This window comes from Molossus molossus, unplaced genomic scaffold, assembly GCF_014108415.1.
Source record: "Molossus molossus isolate mMolMol1 unplaced genomic scaffold, mMolMol1.p scaffold_m16_p_10, whole genome shotgun sequence".
NCBI lineage: Eukaryota > Metazoa > Chordata > Mammalia > Chiroptera > Molossidae > Molossus > Molossus molossus.
This window is the reverse complement of record NW_023425345.1, coordinates 51248200-51264026: the sequence shown is the minus strand read 5'-3', so window position 1 is coordinate 51264026 and position 15827 is coordinate 51248200. Positions and strand designations below refer to the sequence as shown.

General features: G+C 41.2%; 1 protein-coding gene across 4 annotated transcripts in view; it reads left to right on the top strand.

Moving 5' to 3' along the window:
• The window catches only part of LIMA1 (LIM domain and actin binding 1), a 95075-nt gene that overhangs the window by 27637 nt on the left and 51611 nt on the right, over nt 1-15827 (top strand). For all 4 annotated transcript variants that reach the window (XM_036252921.1, XM_036252919.1, XM_036252922.1 and 1 more), the window contains exon 2: nt 2924-3065. In XM_036252921.1, coding sequence (XP_036108814.1) covers nt 2947-3065 — 119 coding nt within the window. In that variant the 5' untranslated portion in view covers nt 2924-2946. The remainder of the gene's footprint in view (nt 1-2923; nt 3066-15827) is intronic.

Below are 15827 nucleotides of genomic sequence, written 5' to 3'. Positions count from 1 at the left end.
TGGAAGCATAATTGTACCAAATAATGTCTTAAAGTGTTGGTCAGTATTTCCTAAATTGGATTTAAAGGATTATTACAGTGGTTTTACATAAATAAGTTTAGCTGAATTGTTTGTAGCTTCAGTGTCTTTTTCTTAAAAAAAAAAAAAAATTTTTTTTCTTTATTGATTTTAGAGAGAAAGGGAAAGAGAGATAGAAACATCAATTGGCCACCTCCTGCATGCCCCCCACTGGGGATTGGGCCCACAACCTGGGCATGTGCCCTGACCGGTGCATGGGTTGACACTCAAACACTGAGCCACACCGGCTGGTCAATGTGTTTTTCATGTTAGAGAAAAGGCTGACAATGTTTGGTGGATTTGTCTGTTATTAACTGGAAAACAAATAGAGAAATACCATATATTATTTGATACATTCGGGTTTATTTCAAAGAACATGTATAGAATTAAGGTTATTTTATCTAGGAAGAAGAGATAATATAAAAACCAAACATTTGCCCTGGCTCAGAGATTAGAACGTCGGCCTGCGGTCCAGAGAGTCCCGGGTTCGGTTCCCGCTAAGGGCACGTAACTTGGTTGCAGTTTGCCCCCGGCCCCGGTTGGGATCGTGTGGGTGGCAGCCAGTCAATGTGTCTCTCTCATATCGATGTTTCTCTCTCTCACTTCCCCCCCCTCTCTCTGTCCCCCTCTATCTGAAGATAAATGCAAAAATGTCCTCAGGTGAGGATTTAAAAAATATATATATTAAAGAAAAACCCCCCCAAAAAACAAACATTTATTGCCTGCTTATTCTATGTCAGGGTCTTTTCTTTTTTATCTCATTTATTCTTTATAAGGATACAATGAAGTAAGCACTGTAATTGTGGATGAGAAGTCTAAGATTTAGGGACAGACACAGCTTTAAGTAATGGGACCAACACCTATTTAGATGCATCTGTCTCTAACATCAGAGCTCCTTACTATTAGAGGGTTCTATGCTGCCTTCCAACTTGGGGATTAAAACAAATGAGTAAACAAAAATAACAAAACTAGTATTGTTTTCAGACAGGGCTTTAGTTGGAAGAACAAGTACTACATGTGGAAAAGTAGCGTGGTCTTTTAGGGCTGCTTATTACTCACTTTGTTGTTGTTGTTTTATCTTTATTTTTGAAAGTTTTACAGATGTTCCCCCTTTTCTCCCCAATTGACCCCACCTCCTCCCAGCTTCCACCCCTCTCCTGCCTTCCCCACACTGTTGTCTGTGGCCCTTGGTTATTATCACTCACTTTGTATCACGGGACTTTTAGTGTGAAGTGGAAGCCCAGGTTGCTTGGGTACTCGCACCCACCGTGTGTTCTGCTGTTGGAAGCAGTACCTGAGCCATACATTCTACCAGATCAGTTATGCTCTGTGGTTGTAAAGAGAGCTGCAAATAGTACTTCCATCTATGTTTTTCACTCTTTAAATAAGGAAACTATTGACTCACTTCTAATCTCATTTCTTCTGGACAAAGGTTGGAACTCCTGTGGTAATTACTGGGGCAAAAAACACAAATAAATCAGGGTAGGGACCAGGTGATATCAAAGACGTGGCTTTATGCATGCTTTGTGTTTAAAGGATTTTAGGAAAGAATTTAAGTAATAGAGGTTTTAGTCACCTGAATTTAAAGCCATTATAATTTTTCCAATTGTTAAAAGGCTTACAAATGATAACAAAAGCTAATACTAATATATTTTATGTTAGCCCTGACCGGTTTGTCTTAGCGGTTAGAACATGGACCTGTGGACCAGAGAGTCCTGGGTTTGGTTCCTGCTGAGGGCACGTGCCTCAGTTGCAGTTTGACCCTGGCCCGGTTGGGGTCGTGTGGGTGGCAACCAGTCGATGTGTCCTCTCACATCAATGTTTCTTTCTCTTCCTTCTCTCCCTCCCACTCTATCTGAAGATAAATGCAAAAAAAAAAAAAAATGTCCTTGGGTGAAGATAAAAATATATATATTTTTTACTTTAAATGTTCTTAATACTACTGTAACATGCCTAGTATTTTAAATATATTATCTTTTTAAATCTACATCAAAAGCTTTATTTGTAAAGGTAGGTATTATTCTTATTTTTTCAGCTGAAGAAACTAAAACTGAAAAGATAATATAATTTATTTAAGGTAACCAAGTTATGATTTTAACTGAAGTCTATCTCACCTTAAAGCCCTTTCTGGCCCTGGCCGGTTTTGCTCAGTGGCTAGAGTGTCGGCCTGCACACCAGAGAGTCCCGGGTTCGGTTTCCGCTAAGGGCACGTACCTTGGTTGCAGTTTGTCCCCAGCCCCAGTTGGGGTTGTGTGGGTGGCAACCAGTCCATGTGTCTCTCTCACATCGATGTTTCTCGCTCTCTCTTTCCCCTTCTCTCCCTCCTGCTCTATCTGAAAATAAATGCAAAAAAAAAAAGCCCTTTCTGTTTATATTATCCGTGCTGTGTCCCCAGATCTTTCCCCAACAACAGTGGTCAGTGCTACAGAGCTTGGGGAGAGAGGGCAGCCAAAAGAAACTTGGATGTAGGTAGAACCCAATTTGGACTTGAGTTTACAGAGATGCTGATAGTACCTCCCCTGGGATGTAATTCAGAAGAGTAGAACATTTCACTCTAAATGTGACTTTGGAACAGACTTAAGTTCAGGAAAAGGCCAGTTGATGTTTGCACAGTAGGGTCAGTCATAAAATGATGGAACTGGGAGAGACCTTCGTGATCATCTGGTCTAACCTTCTCATTTTACAGGAAACTACAACCCAAAGATATTGAATCATTTGACCACGGTTATGGTTTTTGAGAGAACAAGTTGAGGAGTGTGGTCTGCTGGTCTAAGTCTCTCTGCTCTCTCAATATACCACTGCCAGTACTTTGGATGCTGGAGAATTCTCTTCTGTGTCTAATATTCTGACTTTCTTTATTGATTAGGTATTTCAGGATCTATAGACAAGATGGAATCAACTCCATTTAATCGACGGCAGTGGACTTCACTATCATTGAGGGTAACGGCCAAAGAACTTTCTCTTGTCAACAAAAACAAATCATCGGCTATTGTAGAAATATTCTCCAAGTAAGTGCTGATTCTGGTCCAAAAAGACCATCTGTCCTAAGCAAACATTACCACCTGTCAGGGAAATCAGTAAAGAAAGTACATGATATAAAATGGCTTTATAGAGCTCCTTTTGGATTTTAAGCACCATACAGGCACTGTGGAGAAGGAAGATGATGATAATAATCAGGAGACACATTTTGTCTTTGAATTTTTGTTTAGTTGGAGAAAGAAAAAGTTACAAAGGCAAAAAATAATTGTAAAACATAATTATTAAGCAAAATATTAGCAAGTCCCAAATGAGTAGGAATAAGGCTTAGATACAGAATAAAAGAGAGAGAGTGACCATCATGGGCAGAGGCTAGTCAGGAAGGCTTCCTGGATAAGATGAGTTTTGAAACAAGTTTTGATTTAGTTGAAGGGAATAGAATATGAGGCTCACTCTATCTGCATTGTCCAATATTAGCGGTAGCCACTACATATATTGCTATTTAAATTTAAATTAATTAAAATGAAATACTATTTAAAATTCAGTCCATCCTCTGCACTGGCCACATTTCAAGTGTCCAATAGCTACATGTAGCTGATGACTACTATACTGGACATCGCAGAAACATTTCATCATTGCATGACGTTCCATTCGGTTGAACATTGCAAACTATGTAGGCAAACTGTGGCCCACTGGCTGCATTGTAGCAAATAAAGATTTACTAGAACACTCCCAATGTTGTCTATGGCTGCTTTCCTGCCACAACAGCAGAGCTGCAGCAGAGATCATATGGTCCTCAAAGTCTGAAGTATTTACTATCTGGCCCTTGATGAAAAAGTTTGCTGACTCCTGTTCTAGACCATGATTTGATAGGAGGGCCCCTTTCCTGCTTAATTTGAATCCCTAGTGTATAGATAGCATGGTGATCTGAACATTGTATACACTCAACAAATGTTGAAGAAATGCTATATGTAAGTAATAAATTACAATGGCAAATACATCCACCTCGTTCAAATAGAGATGCCATAGTGGGGGTGGGAGGCTTAGGGCAGAGGGTAGTTTTACCACACTAGTAGAGTTTGTTAATTAATAGGAAGCTATAATGCATGTAAGAGAAGAAGGATGGTAAAGATTTGAAGAAAATAATTCTGGGAGCTATATCTAGGATATAATTAAATACCTATAAGAGGTCTTTCTTTTTTTTTATCCTCACCCGAGGACATTTTTTCATTTTTTTGTTCAGATAGAGTGGGAGGGAGAGAGAAAGAGAGAGAAACATCGATGTGAAAGGGACACAAGTGGCTGCCGCCCACACATCCCAACCAGGGCCGGGGACAAACTGCAACTGAGGTACATGCCCTTAGCAGGAACCGAACTCGAGTCTCTCCAGACCACAGGCCAATGCTCTAACCACTGAACAAAACCAGCCAGAACTCAATAAGAGGTTTCTGTAATCTATGATGTCACCTTTTCTTCAATAACAAGCACCTGCTATGTGGAAAACACTGCCCTTTCAAGTGATGACCGTGGTTATTGCTTAAGGTGAAGTGGAGGTTGTGTGAGATTTCCTATCCCTTTTACTTTCTACATTATGCATTTTATATTGCTGTAATTTTATGTCACACATGTATTATTCTTACATTAAAAAAAATAAATTAAGATATTTCAGACAAAATACCTGAAACACCAATCAGAAAGAATATATGTACCCCTATGTTCATAGCAACACTATTTACAATAGCTAAGATCTGGAAACAACCCAAGTGTCCATCAGTAGATGAGTGGATAAAAAAGCTGTGGTACATGTACACAGTGGAATACTATGCAGCTGTAAGAAAGAAAGATCTCTTATCATTTGAGATGAATGGAGGGACCTGGAGAGTATTATGCTAAGCGAAACAAGCCAAGCAGAGAATGACAAATATCACATGATCTCACTTTTTTGTGAAATATAATGAACTAAACAAACTGATGAACAAAATTGACCCAGAGACATAGAGGTGGGGTACAGACTGAAGAACCTCAGAAGACGGGGTGTTCCGGGGGAAGAGATAAACTGCAGAACTTATATGCATGTATGCATAACCAATGGACATAGATAACAAAGCTGGGGATGGGGCAGGGAGGATGGGGAGGAAGGTGTCAATGGGGGGAAAAGCAGAAACATCTGTAACAAAAACAAATTAATAAAAATAATTTTAAAAAATATTTCAGACAAAATGGATCAAGATCTGGAAAGCTATTAAGACTTAATTCCTTCCCTGGACAGTGTGGCTCAGTTGATTGGGCATCATCCCATGCACTGAAAGGTCACCGGTTCTGTTCCTGGTCAGGGCACATGATGACCAGTGGTGAGTTTGATCCCAAGTCAAGGTGCATACAGGAGGCAACTGAGCAATATTTCTCTCTCTCCAAAATGAAAAATAAATAAAAACACATTGAAAAAAACAACATTTAATCCCTGACCTCAAGGAACTTAACAGTATGTTTAGTATAGTTTATGTAATAGAGGCAGTCCCTATACTTCCTTCATCTTAAAAATCATATTAGGTACCTGTTAATAAGATGGTGTTGCAGTTATCTGTGCTGCATGAAAAGAAAATCTCCAAAGTTTAGTGGCTTAAAATAATGAGGACATTAATTTTGCTTATAAATCTCTAATTTGGGCAGAGCTTGCCTCTGCTCCCCTCAGATCAACCAGGATGCCTCAAAGACTGGGAGCCATAATTACAGACTCACTCAACTCACAAGTGAGGCAGTTGGTGCTGGCAGTCATCTGGGCTCTCAGCTGGGGCCCCGTTTGGAACACCTACACATGCTTTTCCATGTGGCTGCTTGGCTTGGTTGGCTGCCTTCCAAGGGCAAACATCCAGACACAGAGGGAGGGAGGGAATGAAGGAGGAAAGGAGTCAGGGTCAGAGGATGTATTGCCTTTTATGACCTAGCCTCAGAAGTTGTACTCCTTTGCCACATTCTCTTCATCAGAAGCAAGTCACCAAGGCTGGCTCATATTCAGAGGGTGGGGAATTTGACTCTACTTTTTGATGGGAGGAATTTCAAAGATTGTTTTGGACAGGTTTTAAAACTATCCTATATGCCCTGGCCAGTTTGGCTCAGCCATTAGAGAGTCGGCCTGCGGTCCGGAGAGACCCGGGTTCGGTTCCCGCTAAGGGCGCATACCTCAGTTGCAGTTTGTCCCCTGCCTGGGTTGGTTGTGTGGGTGGCAGCCCCTCGATGTGTCCCTTTCACGTTGATGTTTCTCTCTCTCTCTCTTCCTCTCTCTCCCTCCCACTCTATCTGAACAAAAAATGGAAAAATGTCCTTGGGTGAGGATTAAATAAATAAATAAATAAATACATAAATAAAATATAACTATTTTATATGGCTTCTCAGCCTCCCCTTCCCTGCAAAGGTTCTGATTTGATATGTCTGGAATGGGGCTCAGGAATTGTGTTTTTAACAAGTATCCCAGATGATTTTTACCTTCAGGGAAATTTAGGAAGCACTGGTAGTGGAAGAGAGGGACTTGTGAACCTGAAGCAGTGAACTTGAGCATAAAGCAGAATGATAGGTTTAAGCAGAGGACTGTGGAAGCAGAACATGAATAAAGGGAATAGGAAAGCAAGCTGTCTGTCATGAAGAAATACAAAGGGGAGAAGGGACTGGTACAGTTCAGTTAGGGCCAGGTGATGGAAGTCCTCAAATGCCAAATTAAGTTTAGGATTTAATTAAATAAACAGTGGAAACAATTGACGGTTTTCATGCAGGGAGAATGACATGATCAGACTTACATTTTAGAAAGATGCTTCAGGCAAAGGTGTGAAAGGTATACTGGAAAGGTGAGAGATTGATAGCATGGAGACAAGTCATGAGGCTCTCTTGAGAACCCACGTGAAAGCTATTGAGTATGTGGGCTGCAGGAATGGAAAGGAAAAGAAGGATTTGAGACAGTGTTGAGATGTGATTAATAGGACTTGGAAACTCCCTGTTCTGTAGAGAAACTTCACATTCTTACCCTTTTCACCCTCCCTAGCCCCACCTCTCTTTGACTGAACTTGGCGCTTTCTGCACATGCTTCTCTAAAGTATTCTGGGACCAGGAGTCAGGGGTGCTATTCCCTGACATCTACACTACTGTTTCCCATCTCTTGTATTTTGTGCCTTGTTCTGAAGGTCTAAACCTGTGCTTTAAGGCTCACGACTAACTATACTATACTCCTCTTTTCCTTCCATTTGTTGCAGTGGGGTGCCAGCCTCTGGGTCAAGCTCCTTGCCTTTATTGGAGACACTAGCTTCCAGATTTATTCTCTTCTCAATGTTTCTCAGTGGGGGTGCTATTAGCATTTTGGAGAAAGCAGGTCTTCTTTCTGCAGGATATTTATCATCTTGCCTTCCTCCAAATGCTGGTAGTAAAGAATCACTGGTCCACATAAATGACCTGTCTGATATTCTGGACTCACAATTTCTTGATCTTTCCTACTTCTTCAACCTGTACATTGTTTCTCATGCCCCCCTGTATCCAATCCCAACCCCATCAGCCAGAATCTATCTCTGAAATGTACATTTGGATAACCTACTCCAGGATTAGAGCCTCCTGTGCTTCCTCATGTTATTCTCAATGGTCCTGCTCTTTGGCCACATGAGGACACCCAGGCTGTGGATGTCAATCCCCTTCTGGCTTCACTTCCTTCCCTGCCTAACTTGGTCAGTCACATCAGTGAAACTCTCACACTTTCCTCAGTTCCCTTCTCACTCCTTTATTCTGTCCTTGCCCAGCCCAGTCAATTCTCAAGATAGAGGATTTGAGTCTTGCAACTTTCTAACTCTTAAAGAGAGTTAGAAAGTTGGAAAAAGCTGTTCATCTTAGTGGCCTTAATTTTACAGAGAGAAAGTACAACTGAATCTTAGAGATCACCTTCTTATAGCATAGTAGATTGTCTTTTTTCAATGAAGGTTATAAGGGCTAATGGCAGTTATGCAAAACTAAATCCTGAACTCATTCGGCAGAATCAGTGTGCCAAGCACTGTACTAGACTCTTGATAAAAATAGGTACTACCTCTAATCCTAACAAAAACTCTAAGAGGGAAGGACATTATCCCTGTTTTATAGTTGAGAAAACTGAGGTGTAGAGAGTATCTGGCCCGTGTTAATATTTTAATTTGTCTCTGTCTAGTATTTTTCTTCTGATGCATATATCCTAACCTACTGAGTTGGTATTGAGGGATGAAAAGAATTTTGTTTGGTTAGTTGGGAAGATAGGGGTGACATTGCAGAGGAAGGGGAACAAACATAGGATAGGGCATGATGGACACTTAAACAGTGAAATTCAGAGATCAGGGTTTCTTTTCTAGGTTTCATATTCAGTGGAGGCATATTGTTGATATTAGTTAAGGCTTTTAGGGTTCATTCACTGTAGGTGCCCAAAGCAGATTGCTGGACTGTGTTCTACAAGGTATAAATGAATATCTACTTCCAACACCTAGTGACCTGATTTTCTTTAATTTTGAAACACTTTCTATTATGGGGTTTGGAATTAGTAAATCCTATGCAAGTTTAGTGAAGAGACCATAGGAACCTTTAGAAAGTTTCTGATCAGAGACTAATATAAACTTTGGAGGAAACTTAATCGGGCTGATGTTTGAAGAATTAGCTGGGCTTTACTATTTTTTTTTTTTGTCAGTGAAAATGACTAGCATTAAAATATATATACACACACACACACATACACAGAGTGGCGGGGAGAGAGAGAGAGAGAAACATTAATGTGAAAGAGACACATTGAGTGGCTGCCTCCCGCATGACCCCAACCAAGGCCGGGGATGAATTGTAACGGGGGTACGTGCCCTTGTCCAGAATCGAACCCGCAACTCATTGGTCCGCAGGCCGGCGCTCTAACTGCTGAGCCAAACTGGCCAGGGCTAAAATATATTTTTAATGAGACTACTTTCTTACTGTCTTTAAATAAAAACTCAAATCTATACTTTTTATTTTATTATTATTATTTTTTTTTTAACCCACACCTGAGGACATTTTTTTTTCCTTTATTGATTTTAGAGAGAGAGGAAGTGAGAGGGAGAAAGAAATAGAAACATTGATTGGCCACCTCCTGCATGCCCCCCACTGGGGATCGGGCCCACAACCTGGGTATGTGTCCTGACCAGGAATTGAACTGGTGACCTCCTGGTGCACGGTTTGATGCTCAACCACTGAGCCATACTAGCCAGACATTTTTTTTTTTTTTTTTGCATTTATCTTCAGATAGAGCAGGAGGGAGTGAGGGAGGAAGAGAGAGTTCCATCGATGTGAGAGAGACACATCGAGTGGTTGCCACCCACACAACCCCAACTGGGGCTGGGGACAAACTGCAACCGAGGTACGTGCCCTTAGCAGGAACCGAACCCAGGACTCTCTGGTCCACGGGCTAACGCTCTAACCACTGAGCCAAACCAGCCAGGGCTTTATTATTATTTTTTAATCCTCACCCAAGGATGTTTTTATTTATTATTTACTTTCTTTTTTTTTTTTTATTGTTGAAAGTATTACAAATGACCCCCTTTCTTCCCGATTGACCCCTTCCTCCCCACTCCCAGCCCGCTCCTGCTTTCCCCAACCTAATGTCTGTGTCCATTGGTTGTGCACATATGCATATAAATTATTTGGTTTATCTTTTCCCACCCCTTCCACCCACTCTGTTTTTATTGATTTAAGAGAGAGAGAGAAAGTGAGAAACATCAATTGGTTTCCTCCCATATGCACCCCTACCAGGGATCGAACCCACAACTTAGGTATGAGCCCTAACTGGGAATCAGACCTGCAATCTTTTTGGTGTATGGGACGATAGTTCAATCAACTGAACTATTTGGTCAGGGCAAATCTGAAGTTTTTCAGATGAAACTGCTCTAGCATTAGCACTTAACTGCTTCCTGATCCACAGGCTTAGATACCACCGCACTAATTCCCCAGTGCGCTTGAACATGTGAGTCATGTCCTCCTCTATTAGAAGTCCTTGTGGCAACCTCAGGGGCTTGATTCTTGTCAAATGTTTAACCACTTTCAGTTTTGCATTCACTAAGGAATGTTCTTGTGAATTTGAGGATTAAGCACTTTTTCTTTTTTTTTTTTTTTATCCTCATCCGAGGACATTTTTCCATTTTTTGTACAGACAGAGTGGGAGGGAGAGAGAGGAAGAGAGAGAGAGAGAGAGAAACATCGATGTGAAAGGGACACATCAAGTGGCTGCCACCCACACGACCAACCAGGGCCGGGGACAAACTGCAACCGAGGTACGTGCCCTTAGCGGGAACCGAACCCGGGTCTCTCGGGACCGCAGGCGGACACTCTAACCGCTGAGCCAAACCGGCCAGGGCGGAGCACTTTTTCTAATCCAAGCGTCTTTATTACATATTTTCTTCAATATGGATGTCTTTTGGTACTTTTTATTCTAGTAACAATATGCAATTTTTGAGGGTGCTGAGGATCCCCACCATATTTTCCATAATCTCCAAGGTGAAGGCTGAAACACGTTATCTGGAATTCTTGACTTGGTAAATTTGCGACGAATCTGTACGAACAAGAGATTCCAGCCCTGGCTGGTTTTGCTCAGTGGTTAGAGCGTCCACCACCAGACCAGAGAGTCCCAGGTTCAGTTCCCGCTAAGGGCACGTGCCTGGGTTGCGGTTTGTCCCTGGCCCGGTTGGGATCCTGTGGGTGGTGACTACTCGATGTGTCTCTCACATCAATGTTTCCCACTTTCTCTCTTCCCCCCTCTCTCCCTCCTACTCTATCTGAAGATAAATGCAAAAAAAAAAAAAAAAGAAAGAGAGAGATTCCACACCTTTTGTTGTAGTGTGTTGTTTCCCTGGGGGCCTCTGAACTATTGAGCACAAAATCCTGGCCATGAGTGGGGTGACTATTCTCTGTAGAGGCTGCTGACAGGAAGTTGAGCAGAGGAAAGACTGCTAGGCTTTACTAACTTTCTAATCGTCAACAATGCATTTTACATTTATATGTACATAAGAGTAATTTTTATAGCATCAGAGTTTGTGTTTCATATGTATTTTATAGCTCCAGAGTTTTCTTTTACTTAACTTCTATACTTTATAGATCACTAAATTTGAGGTAAGATACGGCTATTGATGGATCAATATAAATGGCTAGCTTTGATTTTATTCACCATTAACTTCAATATAACATAATCCTTTGCACCCTGGCTGGTTTTGCTCAGTGGTTAGAGCATCGGCCTGCGGTCCAGAGAGACCCGGGTTCAGTTCCTGCTAAGGGCACACACCTCGGTTGCAGTTTGTCCCCGGCCCTGGTTGGTCATGTGGGTGGCAGCCACTCGATGTGTCCCTTTCACGTCAATGTTTCCGGACCGCAGGCCGACGCTCTAACCGCTGAGCCAAACTGGCCAGGGCACGTCAATGTTTCTCTCTCTCTCTCTCCCTCACACTCTATCTGAACAAAAAATTGTCTTTGGGTGAGGATGAAAAAAACCATAATCCTTTGCTTGATTAAAACTAGACTCTTTTGGTGGAATTTGGCTTCTTTGCAGAAGGTTCCTCTTCGACTCATATATTTTTTAAATTAAAGGGAATCTAGCCCAGTGGTTTTCAAACTCTCTTGCTTGAGTTCTTCAGAGGAACCTCAGGGGACAATTCTGGGGAAATGGGAAGATGTAAAGGGCTGAGCCTGAGCCCTTTCACCCCAGTCATTCTGCTTTGATCCCTTTTATATGTGAGGTTCTAAAGAAGATATCATTTGAAGAGAGTATTCTGCAGCGAAAAAAGTTTAAAACTACTGATCTGGCTAACCTGACAGATTATGAACTCAATGTACAGCAATTATGACTAAAGACCACACCCTAAGTAGTGGCAGAACACAACACACAGATTCCTCCCCCCACCCATGGTGCGTTTCTTCCCCATGTCCCAGCTCTTCCCACCCTTGTTATAACTTTGCCTATTCCATAATCCCAAGAAAGAACAGGGTTTATATTTAGTTTTCTGTGACTGTTCTCCCTTCATTAAGAAAAAATTGACCCTCAGATCTTCCTAGTTAACTAACCTCTTTGCTTCTTTGTAATTTCTTAGTGGTGAAATTGTTCCAGTAGAAAACACATTGCCTAAAACTTGGGAGTTTCCATTTTCCCTTTTTTGGCTCAGTGTACCCTTTGCTCTATTTGAGGGCCTACAAGCAAGAGTCATGGCTCAGGAACTCTGTTTTCTGGCCTTAGAAAAGTTTGAGACAGTTCTTACTCCCCAGACAATTTTAGAATCCTCTGTCAGCTGCCAGCCTCACAGCTGAGCATTAATGAACAGTTGCAAGATTAAATTCAGTATGTGAAGAAGAAGCTGAAGCGTAAAAAAAAAATCTGGGAAGGGAAGAAGGATGAGATTTTAATTATAGAAATCGCATTGCAAATATTTCCTTCTCAGCTTTAGATCTTCAAAATGCCTCGCCCTTTCCTCAAATTAGTAACCTTCACTTTTTGTGTCAGAATAATGTTAATTGCTCTAAGTGCCTTTGAAGAAAGTCTGAGGCCAGAATCCTGGTCTAACACCAAATTCAAAAGCATCTTTTAGCGTTCTGAGGGTACAAAATGAAAAAGTAGCAAGGCCCTGGCTTAGACAAAAGCAGTGGTGTAGAACCTGTCTCCCTGTGAATGTACTATTTAGCAACTACTTCATTACAAATAAAGGGTGGGGATATTTGAGTGGGAGTTTCAAAACACAATTCAAGCCCTGGCTGGTGTGGCACAGTGGTTAGGGCATCGGCTTGCACACCAGAGTTCTGGGTTCAATTCCTGGTCAAAGGCACATGCCTGGGTTGCAGCTTCAATCCCTGGCCCTGGTTGGGGCATGTGTGGGAGACAATAGCCAATCAATATGTCTCTTACATTGATCTCTCTCTCTCCCCCCTCCCTCTTCCTCTCCCTCTCCCTCCTTCTCTTCCCCCTCCCCCCCCCTTCCCTCCCTTTCATTGCTCTAAAAATCAATGGAAAAAAATATCCTCGGTTGAGGATTAACAAAAACAAACAAACAAACAAAACCCCCACGCAATTCAAGACAGTCATCTGTGTATACAAATGCCTCAGTACTAAAAGGTCAGAATGGAAACCCTGGCTGGTTTGGCTCAGTAGTTAGAGCGTCAGACCTAGGACTGAAAGGTTGTGGGTTTCATTCCCGGTTAAGGGCACATACCTGGATTGCAAGTTAGATCAGGTTAGATCTCTGACCCTGATGTTTCTCTCTCTTCCTCTCCTCCTCCCTCCCTTCCACTCTATCTAAAAAAATCAATGGAAAATATCCTTGGGTGAGAAATAACAACAACAAAGAAGGGCAGGCATGAGAATGAAAATTATTTTGATCTTCTTTAAATATGTGTTTCTGTTAAGACAGTAAAGGGAACTTCTGAGCTTATTTACCCAGCTAACCACAGTGTAAATATCTTGCCTTGGAAAACAATTGATGAAGAATAAATCCATCTGCTGACTGGCTCTGGCTTTCTTATATTGTATTATTGCTGTAATATACTGAAGATGATTACCCAAGGGGTGTGGAAACACAAGTTCAAGGCCAATTCTAAGTGCTTTTCTAGCTGTAATCCACTGTGTTTCTGCATTTCCATTTTCAGGGACTGTCTCAGACAGATATATTAGTACAAGTGGGAAAAAAATATATGTACAAGGACATTCACCAAAGCACTATTTATAATGGTAGGAAACTAGAAACAATACAAATGGCCATTAAAAGGAGTACGGGTAAATTAATTATATTTATAATGGAAGAAGATTGCCAGGGTAACCAAGGGCTTCTGTGTTGCTAAATTGAGATGTTTTGTAGCCTTTGTCTTACATGACTTCTCACCACTTCTTCCTTCCCACATTTTTTCTTCTCTCTTTTTTTTTAAATCCTCACCCGAGGATATTTTTCCATTTTTGTTCAGATAGAATGGGAGGAAGAGAGAGACAGAGACAAAGAGAGAGAAACATCCATGTGAGAGGGACACATCAAGTGGTTGCCTCCTTCATGACCCCAGTCAGGGCCCGGGACGAATCGCAACCGAGGTATATGCCCTTGACCAGAACCAAACCCATGACTCATTGGTCCACAGGTTGATACTCTAACCTCTGAGCCAAACCAGCCAGGGCTATTTTTTCTTCTCTTGACTTCACTGGTAGTCTCCTGGTTTTACTTCAACCTGGCTGGCTCTTTCTTGCCATTCTCTCTTATCACCTCTTCTTCCTCTTCTGACTGCTAAATGTTAGGATCTCCAGGACTGAGTTCTGGACCTTTTCTTTACTACACACTCTTTGTAGATGCTATTACATACTCCAGTGCTTTAATACCAACTATGGGCAGACAAGTCCTAAATTTGTAGTATTAGCTCAGATTTCTCTTCTGAGCTCTAGACATGTGTCTAATTACAGCCACCACCAAATGGATGTTTTAGTTAACATGGCTAACACTGACCTCTTAACTTTCCCCATCCACAAATTCACTCCTTCAGAATTCCCCATTCCAGTAAAGAGTACTTCCATTGACTCAGCTACCAGAAGGGAATCATTCTTGACTTCTTCCCCCTCCTCTCATTACCAAACCTGTTGATTCTACCTCTGAAACAACTCTCAAATCTGTTCCCTTTTCTTTATCTCCAATGTGACCTCTCTGGACCAAGCTAGCATCATCTCTCACTAATGCCACTTCATTCTCAGCCCCCTCCAGTCCATTCTCCACACAGCATCCAGGGAGCGCTCTTAAAAACATGAATTGGATCAATGGCCCTCTGTTGTACCTAGCATTAAGTTCAAAACCCTTAGCATGGCCTACAAAGCCCCTTCCTCCCATCGTCTTCTGCTCTCTCCCTTTCTCAGTGCATTTCAGCAACATTGGAGTTCTTTGTGCACCTTATACACACGAAACGCTTTTTTGCTTTGGGGCCTTTGTATGTGCTGTTTTTCTGTGCCTAGAATGCTCTTCTTGCCTCGTGTTGCTTGACTAACTCCTTCTGGTCAAACTTCAGAACTCAGGCTAAAGGTCATTTCTTCAGTGAGGCTTTTCCTCACACACACACACACACACACACACCACTATCCCCTGCCCTTTCAATTTGGTTCCTTTGTTAGGTCACTTAATAACACTCTGTTCTTTTTTTTTTTTTAAGGATTTATATGTATGTGTGTGTATGTGTATATACATATGTATGTGTAAACATATGTGTGTGTATATATACTTACGTGCTTATGTGTTTACTATCTAAACTGTAAGCTGTCTGAGAGTAGGAACTATGTCTCTTTTGGTTATTTCTTTCACTACTTTTTGCCTAGTACTTAGAACATACTTCTTAAATGAAAACTTTAGCTGTTCTAAAATGGACAAAAGGGAGATTCAGAATAGTATGTACAGTATTATCCCATATTGTTTTAAAATTTTGTATGTTTTAGATGTTAATTCCTGATCAGTGTATGATTTGCAAATATTTTTTTCTAACTCTGTGGGTTGCCTTTTTACTCTATAGTGTCTTTTTTTTTTTTTTTTCAATTAACAATGATCATGTCTCGGATAAACTTTTTTGACTATGATACAGTCACTGCACAAAGCTTGATAGTATCCTTTGATGCACAGATTTTGTTGAAGTCTAATTGATCTTTATTTACTTCTGTAGCCTGTGCTTTTGGTGTCATTCCAAGAAATCATTGCCAAATCTAATGCCATAAAGCTTTGACACTTTTTTTGTTTTGTTTTGTTTTTTAATATATCTTTATTGTTGAATGTATTACAGATGTTCCTCATTTT